This window comes from Tenrec ecaudatus, chromosome 6 (assembly GCF_050624435.1).
Source record: "Tenrec ecaudatus isolate mTenEca1 chromosome 6, mTenEca1.hap1, whole genome shotgun sequence".
Classification (NCBI taxonomy): Eukaryota; Metazoa; Chordata; class Mammalia; order Afrosoricida; family Tenrecidae; genus Tenrec; species Tenrec ecaudatus.
Window position 1 is genome coordinate 81,423,293 of NC_134535.1, and position 21,246 is coordinate 81,444,538.

At 51.7% G+C, this 21,246-nt stretch overlaps 1 protein-coding gene across 1 annotated transcript; it reads right to left on the reverse strand.

The window, feature by feature from the left end:
* Positions 1-5,751: 5,751 nt before the first annotated feature.
* Positions 5,752-12,594, reverse strand: KRT86 (keratin 86). Its single transcript, XM_075552963.1, has 9 exons — positions 12,229-12,594; positions 11,380-11,588; positions 10,580-10,640; positions 9,745-9,840; positions 8,978-9,142; positions 8,605-8,730; positions 8,098-8,318; positions 6,079-6,110; positions 5,752-5,924 (listed from the first exon to the last, which is right to left on the reverse strand). The coding sequence occupies exons 1-9, from the start codon at positions 12,592-12,594 to the stop codon at positions 5,752-5,754; spliced, it is 1,449 nt and encodes a 482-aa protein (XP_075409078.1).
* Positions 12,595-21,246: the final 8,652 nt, after the last annotated feature.

Genomic DNA, 21,246 nt, shown 5'->3' on the forward strand with positions numbered 1-21,246 from the left:
TCAGAAACTCACAAGGACGGGTCTGCCCTGTCCTATAGGGTCGCTATGAGTTGGCATTGACTCTGGCAGTGAGTTACAGCTTTTGTTTTGTTTTGAGTGAGTTCAGAGGATGGCTGTTAACAATTCTCCCCTCTCTTTGTACACCACTCCTTACATCAAGAAGTGGCATCTGTTTTCCTCCTTCTAAACCTGCTCTAGCCTTGGGACTGCTTTGACCAATAGTGGTAGAAATGACTTTCTGGGGCTTCTCCACTAAGGCCTTAAGGGATCATCAACCCCAGCTGAGCTCCCAGCAGGTATCCAGTACCGAGTATTAATGTGAGTGTGATATCAGTTGAAGTTATGTGTCAACTGGACCGGGCCAGGATTCTCGGTGGTCTGTCAGTTGGGATCACATATCACCTCCATGAGATCTGCTACGAGCACTCAATCAACTGAAAGGCAGTCTCCTGAAGGATGTGACCTCCTTCCAATATATGTGGGTGCTTTGGCAAAGCATGCTTGATATTTCCTGGATGTAGATCGTGCATCTGGCTTATCATCCCAAGTCTTGTTCTTTGGACTTGAGCCATTAGCACTCTGTCATCTTTGCTGCCTACCTCGGATTCACTCACCTCTTCAGCCAGAAGCCTGCCATCTAACCAGCAGGTCTTTGGTTCGTTAGCTCCTGCAGATATAGGAGTCAGGTAAATCCTCCAGCCTGACATTGGACCCCCACACTTGAAACATGCCAGCCTGTAATCCAAATCCTTGAGATAAATAGAAATCAAACCCATTGGCATAGAGTTGATGGTGACCCATACTAGCCCTCTGGGATGGGGTGGGACTGCCACTGTGGATTTCTGAGACTGTATATCTTTATGGGAGTAGAAAGACTCATCTTTCTCCCATGAAGCAGCTAATGGCTTTTAACTGATGACCTCTTGGTAAGCAGCCCAATAGTTAACGCAATCCATCACACCATCAGGGTGCTTATGCATGTGCACATGTATACAAACTCTCTCAAGATATAGGTATAGGTGATATAGATAGAGATAAAGCTATATAGATAGATATGCACACACACACACACACACACACACATTGGTTTTGCTTCTCTAAAGAACCTAGTCGAAGTCAATGAGTAAAAGCCATTTCGAGCCTCCAGTCATCCCAGAGTCCCAACCAATTATATGAAACAAAAGAATTGCTCATTCAATCCATCCACTCATGAAAAGTAATATTCTTTTTTTAAACTACTAAATTCTGGGATACATCGTATGTAGCACCAGATTATTGAAAGATACATTGGTACCTGGAAGTGGATCTGCTATAAGAAAACCCGAATCAAAACCCTCATTAGCTTTGGGACCAGGCATCAAGCGGATGTCTGCACATCCTTGGGAAACAATTGGTGAAGACAGGACAGAAAGTGCTGGGATCATTGTAGAGTTTGGAGAAGAAGGCAACCCACATTGTGTCATGGCAGCAAATTTGGCAATACTGTGGTACCATGAAAAACCCAGGGGCAGCTAATGAATCAGTGACTCTAGCTAAGGAGATTTTCAGGCAGAATGCTGAACATGATGACTTGCTTCTTCTAAGTGCCCGTGGTAAAAGACAACGAGGGCAACAGACTACAATCTACAGGAATAATAGAGGGCTGAAGGCCTGGGGGTTGGAAACAGTCAACACTCAACTACGAACCCAAAGGTTGGTGGTTCAGACCTTCCCAGTGGTGCCACAAACGATAGGGCTGGAGACCTGCCTCTGCTACCTGACAGCCAAGGTGGCACCATGGGATCCATCTACTGTGCCACACATGGGGGCACCTTAGGTAAGAAGCAACGCAATGGAAACAGATTTTGTCTTATTACAGACGGTCAAGGACCTCCTTGATTGTTTGCTTGCTTGTTTGTTTGTTTCTCAAGCAGCAAATTCAAAGACATGGCCTCAAGGCAAAGGTCAAACTAAGAGTGCCGCTAATAAACCATGCCTGATCAAGAGTGTGGCTTTAAGACCATTGGTTAAGAACTCAGAAAGATTTACTGCGGAGTCTCAGGAACTCATTCAGTTGACAGAAAGTCTTCTAAGAAAGACACAAGCTGCTTAGACCCTCTTGGCCAGACAACAGAGGTTCCCACGGCAGCATGCCTCTAAGCCCAAGAATAAGAGGGGCCTGTCTCTTTGACACTGATGCATAGTGGGCTACACAGTGAACTGTTTGAAACCCACCAGCCACTCCGAGGGAGAAAGCGAAGGCTGTCTGTCTCCTAAAGATTTAATGTCTAGGAAACCCAAAGTGGCCGGTCTCCTCCAGCCTATAGAGTCATAATCAGCTGAGATTGACTCAATGGCAGCGAGTTTGTGTCTAAAATAGATTTTTGCGGTCTGACCTTCATCTAATTCTGTAATTCACTAATCATTTGATACACTGGAAACTCGGGACATTCTTGAAGGAATTATAGGAGTTCTAACTGTAAGAGTCAGAAACCGTTTAAAAGGAAAACAGACCTCTGGGAGCCCTGGTGCATAGTAGTTATGAGTTGAACTGCAACCCCAAAGGTCAGCAGTTCAAAACCACTAGCCGCCCCAAGGGAGCAAGACATAGCTTTCTACTCCTGTCAACAGTTAAAGTGGTAGAAACTCACAGAGGCGGATCTACCCTGACCTATAGAGTTGCTGTGAGCCAGCATGAACTCAATGGCAGTGACTTTGATTTTTTGGTGTCAACCTCCTACTGACAGAAAGCATGCTAAGAAAGCGACTCAATTCAGCTGCAAGCGCGGGCCATTCCTCATGAAAAAGGAAAGATAACTGAGAAGAGACAGCAACAATTCTAAGGGTAGAATCAAGAGCCAAAGAGAGACTATGTGGGGAGTACAACTGACCTCTAATCAAATACACTTCCCTGCCTCCAGAACAAGGTGGATTTGCCGAGGATGCCTGGCTGTTGTGATCGGTGTCTTCTGTTTTCTTTCTTTGTAAGTGGGACTGCCTACTGTGGTTACTCTATCCCTTTCTCCCCGTTGCATGATGAATGCTGGGGGAACAGCAAGTTGGTCTTTCCAATCCCCAGATTTGCAGATTAAGATGAATCAAAATGGAGGAGCTGCATTGAAGAATCATGTGCCAAGAAGCTCCCTACACCTGGCTCTGAGTCCAATGGTGAGATTCTGAACTTCAAACTGATACCATCATAAGGGGATAAAACTTTGAGACATCTTGGGAGGGGCAGCCCTCATGGAGGAGGTGAATACAAATTGCTGTTGTCAGAGAGTGACCAGTGGGAGCTAGTCTCCCAACGTGGCCCCCAGCAGGTCCTCTCCTTTCCGTACAGAGAAGCTACTCCTCACACGGCGGGCTAGCCTCGGCCTGCCTCGACCAATAGAATAAGGTGGAAATGACCCTCCGGGGACTTAGGAGCTCAGACCTGAAAAATTAACTACTGCGGTCTTCTTCCTTCCTCTTAGATCCCAGTCCCCAGGCTGTGAGGACACCCAGCAGCCACCCAAGAAATGCCTGTATGGAGAAAAACTTAGTTCTCCCTATGCTGAGCATCAAATCACCCTTCATTGCCTGCTCTGTGGAAACTGAGAGGGGAAGTATTTTTCATGGTTCTGATGGCACAATGTTAAGCCTTGTCAGTAGAGGGCGCTGTATCGGTTGTATAGGAGAAAAACGTTTCTCTCATGACCAACTCCTGCAACACTCAAAGCGCAGCCAGCATTCTGCTCAATGCCCAGCTCCTAAGGTGCAGGCAGACCTGGTGGTTGGCAGTATCCTGTGGCCAGCCATCTTGCTCAGCATTTTTCCTCGATGATTTAGGCTTAGAGACACCCTTTTTGAGCAGCCTAGAAAGCTGTGAGGAGGGGTCCTCCTGGTGGCGGTAGCTCTTCTATTCCTTAAAGCGCATACTGTTCACTAGCCAATCCCTCCTTCCTCTAAACCTGTGAGAGTTAAGAATGCACCTTCGCTAATTATCCCAGGTGAGTTCCGTATCCAGTATTGTATCCAGCCATCTGAGTTAAGCTATTTTGGAACTTCCAGCCATCCTACCACCTAAACTGCGTCATTTGAAGGAGAACTGTCCTGTCTACTGAGCAATCGCTGGGGGGTGGGGGAGTGAGGGAAAGCACGCATTGGGGTAAGCCTCCACTTTTTGGATTGGCTTATAGGTAGCGACAGATATCCGAACACCTTATAGTCCAATGTGTAGCATTATCTCCTTTAACAGATGGAAAAAACGACACAACTCATTGCTATTGAGTTGATGCTGACTCATCGCGACGCTATAGGCCAGGGCAGAACTTCCCCTGTTTCCGAGGCTGTAATTCTTCATGGGAGTAAAAAGCTCCATCTTTCTCTTTCACAGCAGCTGGTGGTTTTGAACTGCTGACCTTTCAGATTTCTGCCCAACATGTAACCACTCCTCCACCACTAGAGCTCCTTAAAGAAGTCAAAGTTCAGTAAAAGAGAAGAACTAGCCCACAGTTTAAGAATTCACCGTGACTGGAGCAACATCTAGACATAGGGCTGTTTGGCAAAACTCTTTAGAGCACATTATCTCCCTTTGGGACTGGAAGATTCCTTGGGAATACTACCCAATTCCCCTTATTCTATAGCCAGGGACCCTGGAGCTCAGAGGGTTGAAGTTACTTGCCCAAAGGGACACTGCTGTTACATGACAGGGTCAAGTCAGGACTTTGAACTTGATACCCAATTCTCCTGACCACAGCCCAATGTTCTTCTTCTGCCCACACGCCTTTCCTCCATGTCATACATGCCATGCCTTCAAGCAGTCCCTGCTTCCAAGAATGGCTCTCAGGGGGGCAAAATTTCCCTGGATGAGAACCCCTAGAAAACAATGTGGCAATGTCTGAAGATAGCTGTGGTTGTCACTGGCACTTAGGGGCGGGAGGTCAGGGAGCTCACAAAGCATACTGCAGGGGGTAGGGCTTTCCCAAATGTCAGTGGGGTGGAAGTTGAGTGACCTTGATCTTGAGCCCACACGATTCCCTGCCTCCAAGAGCCTCCCCTTTTGTACCCCCAGGCTTGGGTTTCTCAAGTCAGAGGGGCATCATAGACTGCAGTCATTGTCACCTCCTGAGAAGCAATGGGATACAGAGGGGCCGAGGACATCTGGGGCAGGGCCCCCTGTGACAGGAGGACACTGGCCTTTTCAAGACTCGGAGGCACCAGATTTGATCAGCTACAGTTAGTTTATTGGAGACCCATTAGGAGACAAAGGCAAACATGCAGGCAGTTGAGTCACGGCGTTCTAGAAGCTTCTGCAGGCAGTCTGAGAAAGGAGGCACTCTCCCATGTGGCCTGCAGAGCCATAGAAAAACCACCATCATGTTCTCCATCCCCATTCCACAGGCAGAAGCTTGATGGCAGGTTCCCCGGGAAGCGGACAGGGAGGTTGGAAGGGGGTGGGGGGTGGGGGGGTGTGGTGCGTCTACTCTCTTTTTCCAACTTGGGCGTAGGCATCAGGCGGGACCAGTGAATCCAGCAGGGAACAGAAGGCAGAAGAAACAGGTGAGTCCTCAGACAAGGTGAGATTAGGAAAGGCTACGGAAAGAGGCCAAGATGGCTCCAAGCTTCCTTAGTGTTCCCAGCGCCAGGGGAATGGTTCACAGAGGGGCACAGGCCCAATGGTGGGTGGAGGTGCCAGGGAACAGCGGGAAGTGCATTTGAGTGGTTCAAGGTCCTGGCCCTGCGGAGGGTGACCGCGATGCTGTCTGCTGCCGGTGCTGAGGCTGCAGCCGCCTAGCATCTCTTACAGCCGATACCGATCCCAGCGCAGGGGGCACAGGCGTTGGGGGTGCCCACCACCACGTTGCTGTTGCTGGGGTTGCTGCCGAGGCCCGGGGTGGCAACAGGGGCAGTGCTGGAGGCACAGAGACTGCCGCAGACCACGCCACCGCGGGAGCTGCTGACGCCTGGAGGGGGCAGAAGGGACAGAGGCCCGGGTCAGGCACAGCTCCAGTCAGGGGACTTTGCCACTGGAGATGGGGGGGCGCCCCACCCCCACTCTCACCCCCACCCCCGCTGGGGACAGTCCCTGCTGGAGAAGGAAGAGCTCTGACTACTTACAGACATTCACAGCGCCAACGCCCTCACACAGCCTGTCGGGAAGAAAGGGAGAGAAGGTAAGGCCCGGAGGGAAGGTGAGAACCTTGGCTCTCCTTCCGGGTATGGGGGCCAAGAACCCGAACAAACCCACCACCATCCAGTCCCTGCTGAATCACAGTGACCCTATAGGGCAGAGTAGAACTGCCCTAAAGAGACAGACAGCATCTGCTTTCGGCTGGTGGTTTGGAACTGCTGAGCTGACCTTGCAGTTAGTTGCCAGCCTGTGACCCCCTATACCACCAGGGCTGGTCAAACAAGGATGGGCAATAACGGTGCTCAGGAACCCAGGGCCCAGGGCAGTGCAGGTTCTGAAGGTTCTGGAGACAGAACCCACCCCTCCTGAACCCTGCGACCTCAGGCTGGGAAATGTTCACTGCTTCTGCTTCTATGTCAGTGTGGACTGGAGTGTACATGCAGTAGAGGGGCACCAGATGGAACACCCTAAATCCAGTCTGACTGGTGTGTTTAGATCGTAGGCATCGTGGGTGGGGGGACAGAAGTGTGTCTTATTCTCTCCCCCCGACTGCAGATTCTGCAGTGCCTCAGCCGGTCAGCCTGGATACATTCTGGTTTCGTGAATGAGTGAGATTTCTGAGCGGACACCAGCACAGGTGCTATCCAACAAATACCCCCAGTTTGGCAGATAGGGAAACTGAGTCTGAGAGGGAGGAAGGAGCCATGAGAGAGTCAGACCTATAATGAGGGCTAGTTCACTGGACCCACAAGTCCTACCCACACAGACTGTCTCCCTAGGGGCCATGGACTGTGGTCCCCTGGGATCAAATGACGGAGAAGTCAGCTCTAGGTGGGAGAAGCTGGCACAGCCTACCATGAAGCCACCCCATGCCCAGGTCTCCTAGGTAACATCCAAACTTCTGACTTGATTCCAAGGGCTCTAGGAGGTGGAGGGCCAGACAATGTCCACACTTACAAATTCAGCTTGAAAAACTCCTCCTCGAACTCTTGGCTAAGGACACCCAGCAGCCTGGAGTCCTCCAAGCCATGTCGTCACGTTTCCTGGGTGTCCCCATCTCCCTACTCTGTAGGAAACTCCCTGGATGCTCCCATCTCTCCTCACCCTCTCTCCTCAGGGCCAGGTACTTGCCAAGAGGGAAGACTGACTGGCTTTGGACCAGGAACCAAGAACAGCAATCTCCTTAAAGAAACTGTATGTCAGCCCAGCTTACAGGCCATGAGAAGGAAGCACACTCCCCATCAACGGAGCAAAAAGACAAAGAGTTCCAGAATCAGGCTGTACCCACTTTCAGGGACCAGGTTCCCTCTGTCTAACCTCAGGCCCACCTGCTGCGCTGGAGACTATTAAGGAGACCTATTAGACTAGATCAGGGGTCCTCAAACGATGGCTTGCGGGCCACGTGTGGCCCACTGGGTGGTTTCCTCCCTTTTGTTTTTTTTACTTCAAAATAGGATATGTGCAGTGTGCATAGGATTTTGTTCATACTTTTTTCTTTAAACTATAGTCCGGCCCTCCAACGGCAATGAGGGACAGGGAACTGGCCCCCAGTTTTAAAAGTCTGAGGACCCCTGGACTAAATGAACTGATGAAGACTGCACACATGAAGTGTCCTATCTGAAGCCACCTGTACTATCTGCTAGGATCACTCTGAACCTCCAGAGGCCGGGGGCCGAGGAGGATGGAAGGAGGAGGACTGAAGATGCTCTTGCCCAAGAAATTGACCCCACACCGAAGGCGGAGCTTCTTGGGACCTGAGTGTCTGCAGCCTGCTCCTGACTGAGGAGCAGATCTGTGATGGGAAAAAGGCTCCAAGCCAAGAGCAGGGTCCAGGTAGCTGTGAACGAACTGAATGAGGATAGAAAAGGTGCTGAAAGGCCTTACGGAAAATCTCTGTCCAGTTGCAGAAGAGGAAGGAGCAGAAACACAAGTCGAGCGGTGTCAGGATGGGGCGGGTTGAGCACGCTCAGTGCTCAGGCCAGGCTGGGAGAGGAAATGGCACCCACCTGTGCTCCTCGCCCTCCAGCAGGCGCCGGTAGGTGGCGATCTCGATGTCCAGGCCCAGCTTGGAGTTCATCACCTCCTGGTACTCCTTCAGCAGGCAGGCCATGTCCTGCTTGGCTTTCTGCAGGGCCTCCTCCAGCCCGGCCAGCTTGCAGCGGGCGTCATTGAGGGCCGCCTCACCCTGCTGCTCAGACTGGATCACTGCGGCCTCCAGCTTGGAATTCTGGGAACCCAGGAGAGAACAAGCTCAGTTGGAGTCCTAGGGTCCCTTTGTCTGTCCTTGTCCTGGATTCACTCAGTTTCTCCCTCCCAGAAATGGGGGACAACCCCTCCAGGGACAGGACCTGCCCTCCTTCAGCCCCTGGGTCTCCGTGCGTGACCACAACCAGGGGCTCCCGTCTCATCCTCGGGCTGGAGAATGAAGGAGAGGTCCAGGTGGTGGGCACACTGACTGTGTGGCCCACGGCAGAGCCCCAGGCTCTCTGGTCCCGGCCCAGGCTGAGCCGTACCTGGCACTTGGCATTCTCCACCTCGGCCGTCAGCCTCTGGATCATGCGGTTCAGCTCATTGATCTCCTCCTTGGTGCGGCGCAGGGTCTCCCCATGCCGGATCACCGTGGCCTTCATCTCCTCGCACTGCGGGAGGGGAAGGGAGGTGGTGGGGTGTACATCAGCTCACCAGGAAAGACGGGGCAGGTTGGACAGTGCTCAGACTGCACAGCCACTCAGGGGCCACCAGGAGAGCTGTCATCCCTGCCCTCTGCCTCCCTAGGGAAGAACCCTCTGGCATCTTCAGGGTCCCCAGACAAAGGAAGGCCCTCTGATCCATGCCATGCATCCTCCCACGGCCATGCCTAGGCGGCAGGTGTCCCGGGCCGCTCACCTTGCTGCGGTACCAGGACTCAGCCTCGGCACGGCTGCGGCTGGCAATGTCGTCATACTGAGCCTTGATCTCAGCGATGACGCAATCCATATTCAGGTCCCGGCTGTTGTCCATCTTGACCACCACGGAGGTGTCTGAGATGTGGGAGTTCAGGACCCGGATCTCCTGTGGTGGATGGAGGTTAGGGCCAAGGATAGACAATCATCATGTCTGATCCTTCCCTAATCTATAGCCACTGCTGGCCTCTGTGACCATTACCCCCTGTAATTATATGAAGCCGACTTTTCAACATTGCCAGAGAAGATCCCCCTGATGAAATGGTGTAACTTTTGGTGCAAGTAAGAAAACCTCTTAGGGGAAGCGCAGCCAGGCCCAATGGCTTGCTTCAGGAACTGCATAGGCTGCTTTCCCCAAGTCACTGCTTTAGGGGGCTCCTGAGGGACCCACACTCCTAGACGGGCTGCACCGAGGAAGACTGCAGGCCTGTAGAGAAGCTCCGGAGCCAGAGCAAAGGCGCCTGAGTTTCTCTGCTACTTGGCATGACCCATTGTCTCAGAGCAGGATTCAGCTGACTTAGTCATGCTCTTGCCCCTGACTCATTTGGACCTTTCTGGCTTTCTGCTCTTCTACCTTGCCCTCCTTGTTCTCTCTCATCCTCCAACCTTCAGCATATTCACAAGTCACCTTGATGCCTATGTGGGTCTGGGCAGAGGTCTGTGCCCCATCAGGGCCATCTCTGTGGCCACTGAGGCTGAGGGTCCCCTCACCTCCTCATACAGTTGGCGCAGGAAGTCGATCTCCTGGGTCAGGGCCTCGGCATTCGCCTCCAGGTCAGACTTGCGGAGGTAGGCGCAGTCCACATCCTAGGAGAGTCAGGTATGTCTGAATCTGAGAACCCCTTTGGGTCATGGATTTCTATTCCTACCCCAAAACTTCACCTTCTGGTCCTTTCTAGGATACCCCAGAATTCCTTCCCTTTCCAGGAGCAAACCCTTTTGTGCCTGGAAGCTGGCTCCACCCTTCCAATCCTCCTCCTAGAGATGCCTTGCCCCCTCCTCTATCCTTTTGATCTACTCCCTCCTGTTCCAGGAGGCCTGACCAAACTAATTTCCCCAGCCCTGACACCTTGACCTCCTCCCTCTTGCCACCCCCCATGCAGCCTCCTGAGACTCCACTTGGCCATTCTTGGTTCTGCTCTATTGTCCCCTTTATCCTGAGATTCCCTGTTCAAACTTCCCAGAGTGCTGGGCAGGAGACACTCTTTCTCACCAGAGAGAAAGAATTAGCCATGCTTCTGTGGACACCAGCCACTGGCTACAACCTGGGATGAGGAACAGGGCCTCCAGAGGCCAACCCAGCCATCTCTTTGGCCCAGGAGAGGGTACCAGTGCATATATCCCAAGGCTATGGCCCTTTGCCCATGCCTGGGATGAGCCATTCAATGGGTTGGCTCCCTGACAAGTTCTCATCCTGATTTGGAAATGCACCTCCCTTTTGTATTTCACCGTGAGGTCAAGACCCTCTGGGTCACCCCCTAAAGAAGCCATCCTTCTGAGACCCCTTGTGTCTGTGCTTCACCCACCCCCACCCCCAGCTCCTCACCTTCTTCAGAGCCACAAATTCATTCTCAGCTGTAGCTCTCAGAGAAACTTCCTCCTCGTACCTGAGGAGAGAGCCAGGTCATGGAAAGGCAGATTTCCACAACACCCCCACACTTTAGACCAGTGAAGGAGGGGACAATAGCATCCACTCAACAAAACCAGGCCCAGGCAGTCACTGGGGGGTCCTCTCTGGTGCTTTCCTTCCCAGGTTGAATGTGTGGGAGGTGGGCATTGCGGGGAGAAGTGACCCATCTTCTGGGACCTCACTCCTATCCCCAAGGCTACTCAATGTCCCCACAGGAAGCACCTAGTGACTCAACACTGGCACTTGCCTCCCATGCAGTGCAGCCCAGCCTCCCCTGACCCAGCTATCAGTCTTCACTGCAGTGCAGGGTCCTCTAGGATAAAGGGGCTCTCAGCACTCAAGACCTGGGACCTGTCACTCCAGAGCGACCCTCCGGGACACTGCTGGTCCGGGTGCTATAGGAGTGGGAGTCTGAGAGGTCGGGACAAGGCCTGGGAGGTGCTCTGTGCAAGCCTGCTCCCAGGTTTCAGAAGGGATGGCTGCTGTCGTGGTTTGGCTCAGAGACATGCAGTGGAACTTGTGGGGAGTCACAGCCTTGCGCTTAGGCAGGTGTGTGAGCAAGAATGCCAAGGTCCTGCTCCACAGGCAGCGAGGGCTGGGTGACAGCTCACCCTCCTTGGGCATTCTTCTTAAGTGTTTAATCCCAGCATGGCTTCCTTTGATCTAAGACCAATGTCCCTGACCAAGCCCTGCACCCTGCACCCTGCCACACTCACTTCTTCTTGTAGCCCTCCAGCACGTCCTGCACGTGGTTGAGCTCCGAGGCCAGCCGCCCGCTGTCGGCCTCCACGCACTCGGCCTCCCGCCTCAGCGTCTCGATGTAGCCGTTGAACAGGGGCTCCAGGTTGCTCTCGCAGCACCTGCGGTTCTGGTAGAACTGCCACTTGGTCTCCAGTAGCTTGTTCTGCTGCTCCAGGAAGCGCACCTGCCGTGTGGGATAGGATGAGGTGTCTGTAGGTCCTGGCCTGCTCTGGGGATGGTTTCTTAAGGTGCCCTTGGAGCTCAGAAGTGATCAGGTACAGGTAAGCAGTGGGAAAGGGGCCACTTCTGACTTTGCTGATCCACATCTATGGATGTTCCAGTTTGGAAAGGGCTGGGGAGATCCATTTGTGTGTGGTGGCAATTGAGCTGTCCCAGCAGATGAGGAGGCAGCTGGAGGGCTCAGCTGCCTCACCCTCAGGTGCTCTCATGGCCAAGACTCCCCAGCCCCCGTCACAAACAAGCCTCTGAGAGTGGGCACCAGGGGAATGAGGTTGTAGGCCATCTAGAAAATGCCCACCCATTCCTCAGAGGGAGCCTCATCCTGAGCCTAAGGCTGCTCAAACCTTTCTGACTTCAGAAGCCGGGGTCATGTTCTCCCCAGCTGCCTACACACTGGCCACACCTGGGCTGCTTACACCAGCACTGCTTGGCCCCATTCTCAGCTGTCTACCTCTCCCAGAAGACTCAAAGCTCCCACAGGCAGAAGTCATCCTGACTTTGACTTTCCTGGCCCTCCCATCGGTGGCCAAGGCAGCACTGAACCTGCGCGGGGGCTGAGGCAGGGCGCGATGCGGGGCACCCACCTTGTCGATGAAGGCGGCGAACCTGCTGTTGAGGCACTTGATCTGCTCCTTCTCCTCGTGCTTCACGCACTGCGCGTTGGGGTCGATCTCCAGGTTGAGGGGCGTCAGCAGGCTCTCGTTGACCGACACGCTGGTGATGCAGGGCGGCACGGGCCCGGACACGCCGCCGGCGCGGTAGCCGAAGCTGCGTCCATAGGAGCCGGAGCGGAAGCCCCCGCAGACACTGTGGCTGCCGAAGCCCCCGGAGAGGCCGCGGTAGCAGGAGACTCCGCGGTAGGGGGCGGCGGTGATGCAGCAGCGGCCGGGCCGGGGCCCGCAGGCCGAGGCGCAGCTGAAGGCGCGGCCGCAGTGAGATCCACAGGTCATGGTGCTGCTTTGGGGACGGGAGGCTCGGAGGAGGGAGACGTTCTGAAGCTGCGCACGGCGGAGGAGGTGTCAGGTGTGTGCCTGTCGCACCCCTGTGAGCCTTTTATAGGTGCCAGGAGCCAGCCAGGGCTGGGACCACAGGGGCAGGGCCAATTAGTCGCCTTTATGGGCTTGGGTTGCTTAGCTGCCGCCGCTCATCCCTTAATGTACCAGATGCAGCCAGATGTTTATGGCCTTTAGTCCTAAACTGCACAATTTTCATCTTCAAAGGGCCAGCTCACCATTCCCCCACCCGCACCCCAATCTCCCAGAACCGGGTTGGAGAGTCTGAGGGGTTGGGGGAGGGGACAAATGGGTGATTCAGGTGAAGTACAAGGGCAGAGAACACAGCCTCCGGCTCCGCCCCGTTGAAGGTGCTCATCGCCTCTGTCCGCGGTGCTGATTGAACTGGACTGAGGATGCCCGCCAGGGTGAAATCCACAGAAAGCCTTGTGGAACTTGGGGTGCGCTTGGTGAAGTACTCTTCCTGAACCCCAAAAGATCCCGCTTTCCCTAGCGCTCTCTCTCTCTCTCTCTCTCTCTCTCTCTCTCTCTCTCTCTCTCCCTCTCACACACACACACACACACACACACACACACTCCATGCATTCACACAGAGGTTTTCCTATCCACCATTTCTCAAAGCACTCGCACATGCTCAAGTACACCCTCGTCTACCCCGTGTGCACACAGACCAGTCCCTGCGGCAATTCTGTCAGTGTGGTCAGCTCCAGGAGCCCTTGGAGGCCACATTCTGGCTCTCTGGCCACAAGGAAACTCAGACGTTCCCAACCAGGCACCCCAGCAAGTCTGGATTTTGCCTCAACACAGTGTCACTTCCAGGGTCCACCACTGTCATGGCCTGTCCAGCCCGGGGTTCCGAACAGGAAATCCAGATGAAAGCCTAAGTGGAAGCATCGGTCCTCCTCCTTCACCCCCTGTGCCCCGGAGGCTTTCTATACTGTCCCCACCCTGCCCAGCAGTTCTCAGCAACAGGACAGACTAGCACGGAGGAGGTGCCCACCCAGGGGGGAGTATGGACATTGAATTCAAAAGGGCTGAGTCCCAATAAGCTCTATGAGACTGCATCAAGACTCCTCACTCGTGGGTGCAGCCGTTCCTTGTGTGGGCTATAGCAATGCATGCAGGCCCTGTGAGTACCTCAGTATGTCACCTATGTCTTAGTTTTGCCCTTGAAAGGCAGCAGCCTGCCTTTGAGTGAAAGGCATTTTCAGCCTTGTGGCCTCCTTTTCCAGGTTGTGACCCATTTCATTTTCTTTAGTAAGAATAGTTGTCGTCCAAGGCCTTCTGCTTCACTCGGTTGTAGTGTGTGTTTGTTTCTGGGTGTGTTTGGTCAGAATGGTCCTTAGAAACATGGCTGGCGAGATTTCATCGCAGGCACTTTGGGCATGTTATGAGAAGGAGCCAGTCCCTGCAGAAGGACATCGTGCTTGGTAAAGTGGAGGGGCAGCAAACAAGAGGAAAGCCCTCAACAAGACGGATCGACACAGCAGCTGCAACACTGTGCTCACACCCAACAGCAATGGTGAGAATGGTACTGGTCGGTGTTTTATTCTGTTGTGCATGGAAAAGCAAAACAAAAAAGTCCAACCCTCTGCTGTTAAGTCAGTTTTTACTTATAGCAACCCTAACCCTGTGCTGGGTTTCAGAGGCTGTAAATATTTACAGGAGCAGAAAGCCTCAACTTCCTCCCACAAAGCAGTTGGCGGATTCGAAGTGCTGGCCTTCCAGGTGGAAAGCAGCCCAGCGCATAGCCCACTGTACCATAAGGACTTCAGGTTGTACATAAGGTCACTCTGAACCAGAACTGACTTGTTGGCACCCAACACCAACATCCAGCCACTGTGTGAAGTTATTTCTGATTATGGTTGCAACTCCTCAGAGTTGAAAGACATGAATGACATGATGATTAAGGGCACGGACCCACGTTCCAAGCTGCCTGACCGCAAAGGCTAGCTCTGCCACGTTCTAGCTATGCGGCCTCAGACAAGTTACTTACCTTCTCTGTGTCTCGCTTTGACTTGTAAAATGGAGATAATAATAGCACTCGCCTCATAAAGTTGTTGTAAGGATTAGAATAATTAATCCATGTAAAGCACTTAAAGCATAACCTGACACATTGCAACTCTGTAATAATATTCGTAGTAATTGCTGTTGTTGCAAAAACATGAGCAGGTTCAATGGGGCGGTAAGGGCGAGGTGTTTGTTGTTTTGCTGGTGCTAGGGAGAAATCAGCAAGTTTGAGTTGGGGGGAGGGGCGGTGGCTTAATTATCTCAAAATTCACTGTCACTAAGTGGATGCTGACTCAACTCGTAGAGACCCCATAGGACAGGGTAGAACTGCCCCTGTGGGTTTCTGAGACTGTGTCTCCTTACAGGAATAGAAAGCCCCACCGTTCTCCCCAGGCGTGGCTGGTGGTTTCAAACAGTTGGCCTTGTGGGTCACAATCCAGCAAGTAACTACTAAGCCACCAGGGGTCCTTTAGGAAGTTAGAGCTCAGATTCAAAGCGCTTGCTCTGGGTGGAGGTCTTTTGTGTTGGTTCTGGAGGGAAGCCCTGGTCTCTCCAACTTTAACTTCTGCTTCCTGGTTCTGTGGGGGGTCCCGGTGAAGCTTGACTTCTGTCTTCCCTATCTCTGCTTCTTTGCTTGCTTAGCCTCAGAAGAGATTAGCTCAAACACACCTCAAAAACAGTCCTGCTGCATTCATGTGATAAAGACATCCCAGTCCCAAGTGTAGTTATAACCACAGGTAAACAGGGGAAGAAAAAAAATCACCCCCATCATGTCCATTCTAACTAATGACTCTAGAGGTTAGGATTTACAACACTTATTTGGGGGAAACATAATTCTATCAGAGAATTATGACAACCTTCTTAGACTGCTATATTCAGTTTTCATGATTGGTGTTTATATTTAAAGAAAAAATATAAAAATAAGTTAAATAATGCATAGACTGTGCTTAACACAGTGCCTGATAGCCAGACTAAAGCCAAACTCACTGCCAATGAATTAATCCCTAACCACAGTGACCCTATGGGACAGGGTGGAGCTGTTCCTATGGGTTTCTGAACCTGTAAATATTTACAAAGAGCAGAACGCCTTGTCTTTCTCCCAAGGAGCTGCTTGTGGGTTTGAACTATCAACCTGGTGATTAACAGCCCAACAAGTCACCCACTTGGCCACCAGAGATCCAGGCCTGGCATAGCAATGCTCAATAAATGTTGTCTGCTGCCTGCCATGAGGCCTATCCTGAAAAAGAGCCCCCAAATGAATTCCCTCTCCCAATCTTTCTTCCAGCTGAATTCCCCACAGGGAAAGCCCAGCCTAAATCTTCCCTTTCAGTATTTCCCTACGTGGGTGATGTCGCCCCCTGGGGGTGTTAGAATGATCTAGGGAATCCTGCAAAAGCAATACCAACACTTGGTCTTGGATTGTGAGTACAAATATGTTTAATCTGTACTCCAGGGGATGCTGAGTAATTTTTTTTTCCTGAAAAGGGGGCAGTAGGCCAAAAGAGTTTGGGAACCTATGTTTTAGACAAAGGGAAAATGTCCGCGTCCTTGGACAGTCACTCCGCTGGGTAAAGAGAGAAACTTGGGCAATTGAAAAAGTCTGAAATCTGTCAACTTTTCCTAAATTTGTCATCCTTTCTTGGCCTTTTCAGACCATCAGAAATCCTTGATCATTAATCAAATCATGATTTAGGATTGTTGATTTAGGATCACGGATGTATGACCCTCTCTCTTCTCCTGATCCTGGAAACCTTCCGACTGGCCAGTAGTCAACCTGGAGTGTGGAGAGATGCTCTCAATAGTCCATCTGTGCAGGATGAAGCTCCCAAGGTAGCGAGAGAAGGCGTGATTGCACTGCTGTTGAACAGATGCCCAGTGGAGGAGGTGCATTCATGGTTTCCTGCAGGCCCCCGTGGCATTCTCCCACTCAATACACAAAAGAAACAAGATATGGGGTGAACCAACAGACCTTCACATCTGGAGATTGGTCTCTGAAGCGCTTGTTTTGGCCCACATGGTTCTTCTTCCAAAGAGTATTTGGAAAGAAAGGGCAAAAACAGGCACCTTCACATTAGGAAGATCTTGTCTGAGTCTCACTTCAGTCTACCCTGCTGCCACATAGCAGGTGATAAGGCAGCTTGCCCTAGATGGCTATCAGCTAGACCAGAAAACATCTTCCAGCTATGGGAATGCTATGCCTCTGCCGTCTGCCAAGCCCCGTCTTAATTTTAGAGACATGGGTTCTGGAGCTCCCCATCTGACCAGGAAGACAGACTGGCCTTCATGAGAAAGGCCAGAGGTCTACAGAAACTGCATGGACCATCAGATGGCCAGGAGTGCAATGCCTAGTGACAGGGTCCGTGCTGCAGCAACGTGACACACAGCCAGTCTGATGGGAAACACAAGGAAGGCTTCGTGGAACAGATGAGAAAGACTTCCGCAAGGAGGACGTGTTGTTGGAAAGATGTGCACGAAGGTCTTTCAGACAGTGACACTCAGGGCTGGGGTGGACAGCAGGGACTCTTGAGAGCCCTGCAGGAGTGGAGTGGACACGAGCTGCTGGGAAGGCAGACAGGGAGCGGAGATATCAGACAGGACAGAGGCCAAGGAAGCAGGTTCAGTGTCATCCCTGGGACTCCGGGCGGAGCACTGAGAAGACAACCTGTGGCCTCTACTCTGGGATACCAACACCTCTGTGTGCCAACTGGGCCTCCAGGTGTCCAGGGTGCCACACCCTTTCTAACCCCAGAGCGCATGCTTCCCGTTCAGGGAAATCAGGTGCGGCCAGGTTCTGGTGAGCACAAGGCAGGGAGTGGGACGGTGGCTCTTGGCATGACACTCGGGATGCTGACGAGGGGTCCAGCCACCGAGGCCATTTAGGTTGGGGAGTTGGAAAGAGTCAGTTACAGAGTCCTGTCTCCTCAGCCAAGACAGCTGGGGGAAGCTGGCTGAGTGTCGGTCAGAAGGCACCAGAAGGCACCATTGGACAGAGGGACCGGAGCCCCTCCTGGAGAGCCTGTGGGGTGAGCGATGCTCAATAGCTGCACCCTCAGCCTGGTCTGCCTCCCTAACTAGAGAAGCCTGTCTGAGGGAGGCTGGGGCGGAGGCTGCCCTCACCTTTGAGTAAGCCCACAACTTGCCCTCAACACTGAGCCCCTTCCACCACCAGCCTCCTTGGCTGGTCCACTCAGATACCCCCCACACTATCCTCCCCTGGCTCTCCCCGCACTTTTCCTCCACTCTCTTCCACTTTGCCCCTCTCCTCTGCTGCCTTCCCCAACCTCCTCTCACGGACTCCCTTCCAAGCCTCCTGTCCTTGTTCAAAGTGGCTCTGAGAGGAAGAGAACTCCGGAGCCCTGCTCCATTCTCCCTGGAATTCTTCCTCAGTCTCCTTCTCTCTTCCCTCCCCAGCCTGGCTGCAGTCTCCCTTCTCCCCAAAGCTTTCCTGCTGAAAATGGGCTGGCTTTCCCCTTGGGCCCCTCACAGCTCAGGTCAAGGACTTCTCTTTGTCCTCCCTCCTCCAGGTCCAGGGCCAGGAATGCCCCTCACTTCCCTCACTCCCAGGAATGGCCACACTCTGACCTGCTGTGTCCAGTGCTTTTCTGTCCCCGCCACCCCCCGCCCCATCCTACCAGACAGCTTCACACAGTTTACCACCAAGCTGTGATGGCTCCGTGACTCAGCACTTAATATGCAGCAGGGACTCATTTCATTCACTGAAGAAATATTTATTGAGCACTCGCCATGTGCCAAGCCCTTGGAATACCTCCATGAACAAACCATCTGCACTCTTTTGGGTTGCAGGGGTTGTCGGTTTCCTCAGGATCTAGGTGTCTGTCCAGCTCGCCTCTTAAAATGGGGAGCTCCCTGAACACCGGGGGACTTCTCCTTCCTCTGGCCTTGAGCCCTGAGTGCACCTTGAAGTGCCCCAAGAGGGGGCTAAGGGAAGGGGCGAGCAATCAGTGTGCTTTATATATCATATGCAAACGCCGGCAACTGTGTGATGCCTTGGCTGTTGGCCCTGGGGGTGGCGCGAAGCAAATCTGTCCGTTGTATTGGGGACAAGCACACCAGCCTCAAGGTGGCTGTTCTACAACTAACTGCAGAATCCAAGAAAAATCTCTGGATCTCCCTCGGCAGTTTCCTCAACTGTAATGCTGCAGTCATCACGCCACCCTCAGAGGGTAGTTGTGAAAATTCAGTAAATTCATGCAGGTGCAGCTATTAGCATAATATTTAGTAGGAAGAAAAGTACTCAAGGGGCATTATTTTTCAAGTCTGGGAGCTAAATCACTGTGGAAATCTAAACATGGACAACTTGCATGATATTTTAAAAAAAATCATATGTCCCAGAGAAAGTCCCAAATGAGTGGAAAAGATGATTCATGGCAGCTTTGTGCACAACGCAGAACTCTGGACACAAGCATGAGGCTATCAGGGTAGAAAGACAGTCAACTGTCGTTGCACAGTGAGTGAAATTCACAGTGCCAAAGAGCACACTTAAATTACAGAAAGCAATGATAAACAATCACCACTGGGCACAAAATAAGACAGATAATATGATCCCATTTATATGAAGATCAAAAAAACTGGAAAATAAAGTCATGTATGTCATTTAGGGATGCTGACATAGGTTATAAGGAGCTGCGAGATAAACAATGCACTACTAACTACAAGGTTGGTGGTTCAAAGCCACCAGCCAGCGCAAGGGAGCAAGATAAGATAGTTGGAAAGAAAAGCAAGGGAATTATTAACACAAATCCAGCAAAGGGTCCTTCATGGGCCGCCGGGAAAGAATGGGGTGCAATCATAGGGCTCTTCGAAATTATACACACATCCTGTTTCTTACACTACCTATACATCATCTTATGAGCATGACATGCTTCACATTAAAAAACATGCTCACTACTATAAAGTACACATTGTCAAAGCCAAAACCATCGGGTGATGGTATTCTGTTAATGATTTCCTCTCCCCATCCAAGCTTTATTGTACTCCAAAACAACATACAAGTTGAATGTTTTGTTGGGTCTTTAAAACTGAGCAATTAACAATGCCAGAGTTTTAGTGAAAATGGCATCACACTTGAATTTCTTGGTATCTAACCTTAAATGCATTCTTGCTTATTCAAAATTGCTTAGCAAGAGCAAGCCATTCGTAATAATGAACTCATGCTAATATGTGTCATTTTTATAAGGAGTTACACTTGTAGAGAAAGCCAGGTAATGAATAAGAAAGAGCTGGAAAGAGTTGATGCGTTTGAAATATGGCGTTGGCAAGGAATATTGAACATACCGCAAACTGCCAGAACACTGAACGCAGCTCTCTCAGAAGAGATAGCCAGATAAAGTCTTCCTTAGAAGTGAGGATCATGAGATTCTGTCTCCCTCACTTTGGACATGTTTTAAGAACAGGCCAGCAAGCGTGCTAAGTAGAGGGTCACCAAAAACAGAGGAAGCCCGCCCCCCATGAGATGTACTGACACAGCGGCTGCAGCATTGAACTCAAACAGCAGTGACTCCCAGATGGCCCAGGGCCAGGCAGTGTTCTCTTCTGAGATGTGAATTGGAACTGATTTGGCAATACCAAACAACAGAGGCATATCAAACCACAACAACGCCCTCTAAGTCTCTGCCCCAAGACCTTAAAACCAAGCCCATACCTCTTCTCCAGCCCCAAACAGCCTCATTTTGCCCTTGTCCTAGCCCCTAGTGGTTCTTGCCATCCAACCCTCTCTGGGTGTGCCCCGCTTCCTTAGACTGACTCTCCCCTAACATAGAGATGTTGCTGTGTTGTTGTTGTGAGGTGTCATCAAGCCGGTTCAGACTCACAAGTTTAAGGACAACATCACCTGTCGGTCAGTGAGATAGTTTTATTGTGCCAACCTGGCCGATAAACACATTTGGGATTAATTAATAGGCGGAGTGAGAAAAGGCTTGGAAGCCTTCCCGTTTTAGTTCTCGGGTCTCTTGCTTTGTGATGGTCGGACCAGAGTGCAGCTGCCTTAACCAGTTCCTGCTTCAGCTGGCAAGGCTCAGTTCCTGCAAGTCATGCCTGAGGAGAAGCCACCTCATGGACCTACCCCGATGCAGCCCTGGATGCTGGAGCAGCCACATGGAGACCCCTGCCAGAACTGAGATGTTTACACGCTCACTGAGTAGCTTTCCTCCCGCAGTCGGCGTCATTGTGTGTTTAGTGAGTTTGAAGAGGACTTTGTAGATCAGTGTTGGACACTTGGACTAAGTTGGACTTATGGGCTTGGACTGCACTGGGTTGAGATGTTTTCTGAATGTACACTTATATGAAACTCTCTCTTATACATATATGAGTTTCTGTGGATTTGCTTCCCTAGCTTACCCAGACTAACACAGTCAGTTTGTCAGCCCATGGTGGTGTATGTGTGATTGGGATGCTGAAAGGGACATCATTGGTTTTTCAGATACCGCCAGGGTCCCCTAAAGTGAACAGGGTTCAGGAGAGCTTCAGTTGAAGAGCAGACTACGAGGCAGGAATGGGCTGCCCACTTCACAGGAAGTAGCCCCTGTAAGCCACACAGACACCACCAGAACATTGTCAGGG

What these genes read in the sequence shown, in the direction of transcription:
- KRT86 (XM_075552963.1), bottom strand. Translation starts at nt 12,594, where the DNA reads ATGACCTGTGGATCTCACTGCGGCCGCGCCTTCAGCTGCGCCTCGGCC. An exon ending in AGTCCTGGTACCGCAGCAAG is followed by an intron (nt 8,731 to 8,977) that starts GTGAGCGGCCCG and finishes CCCCTCCCGCAG; the next exon opens with TGCGAGGAGATGAAGGCCAC. An exon ending in CGTTGGCGCTGTGAATGTCT is followed by an intron (nt 5,925 to 6,078) that starts GTAAGTAGTCAG and finishes TGCCCCCTCCAG; the next exon opens with GCGTCAGCAGCTCCCGCGGT.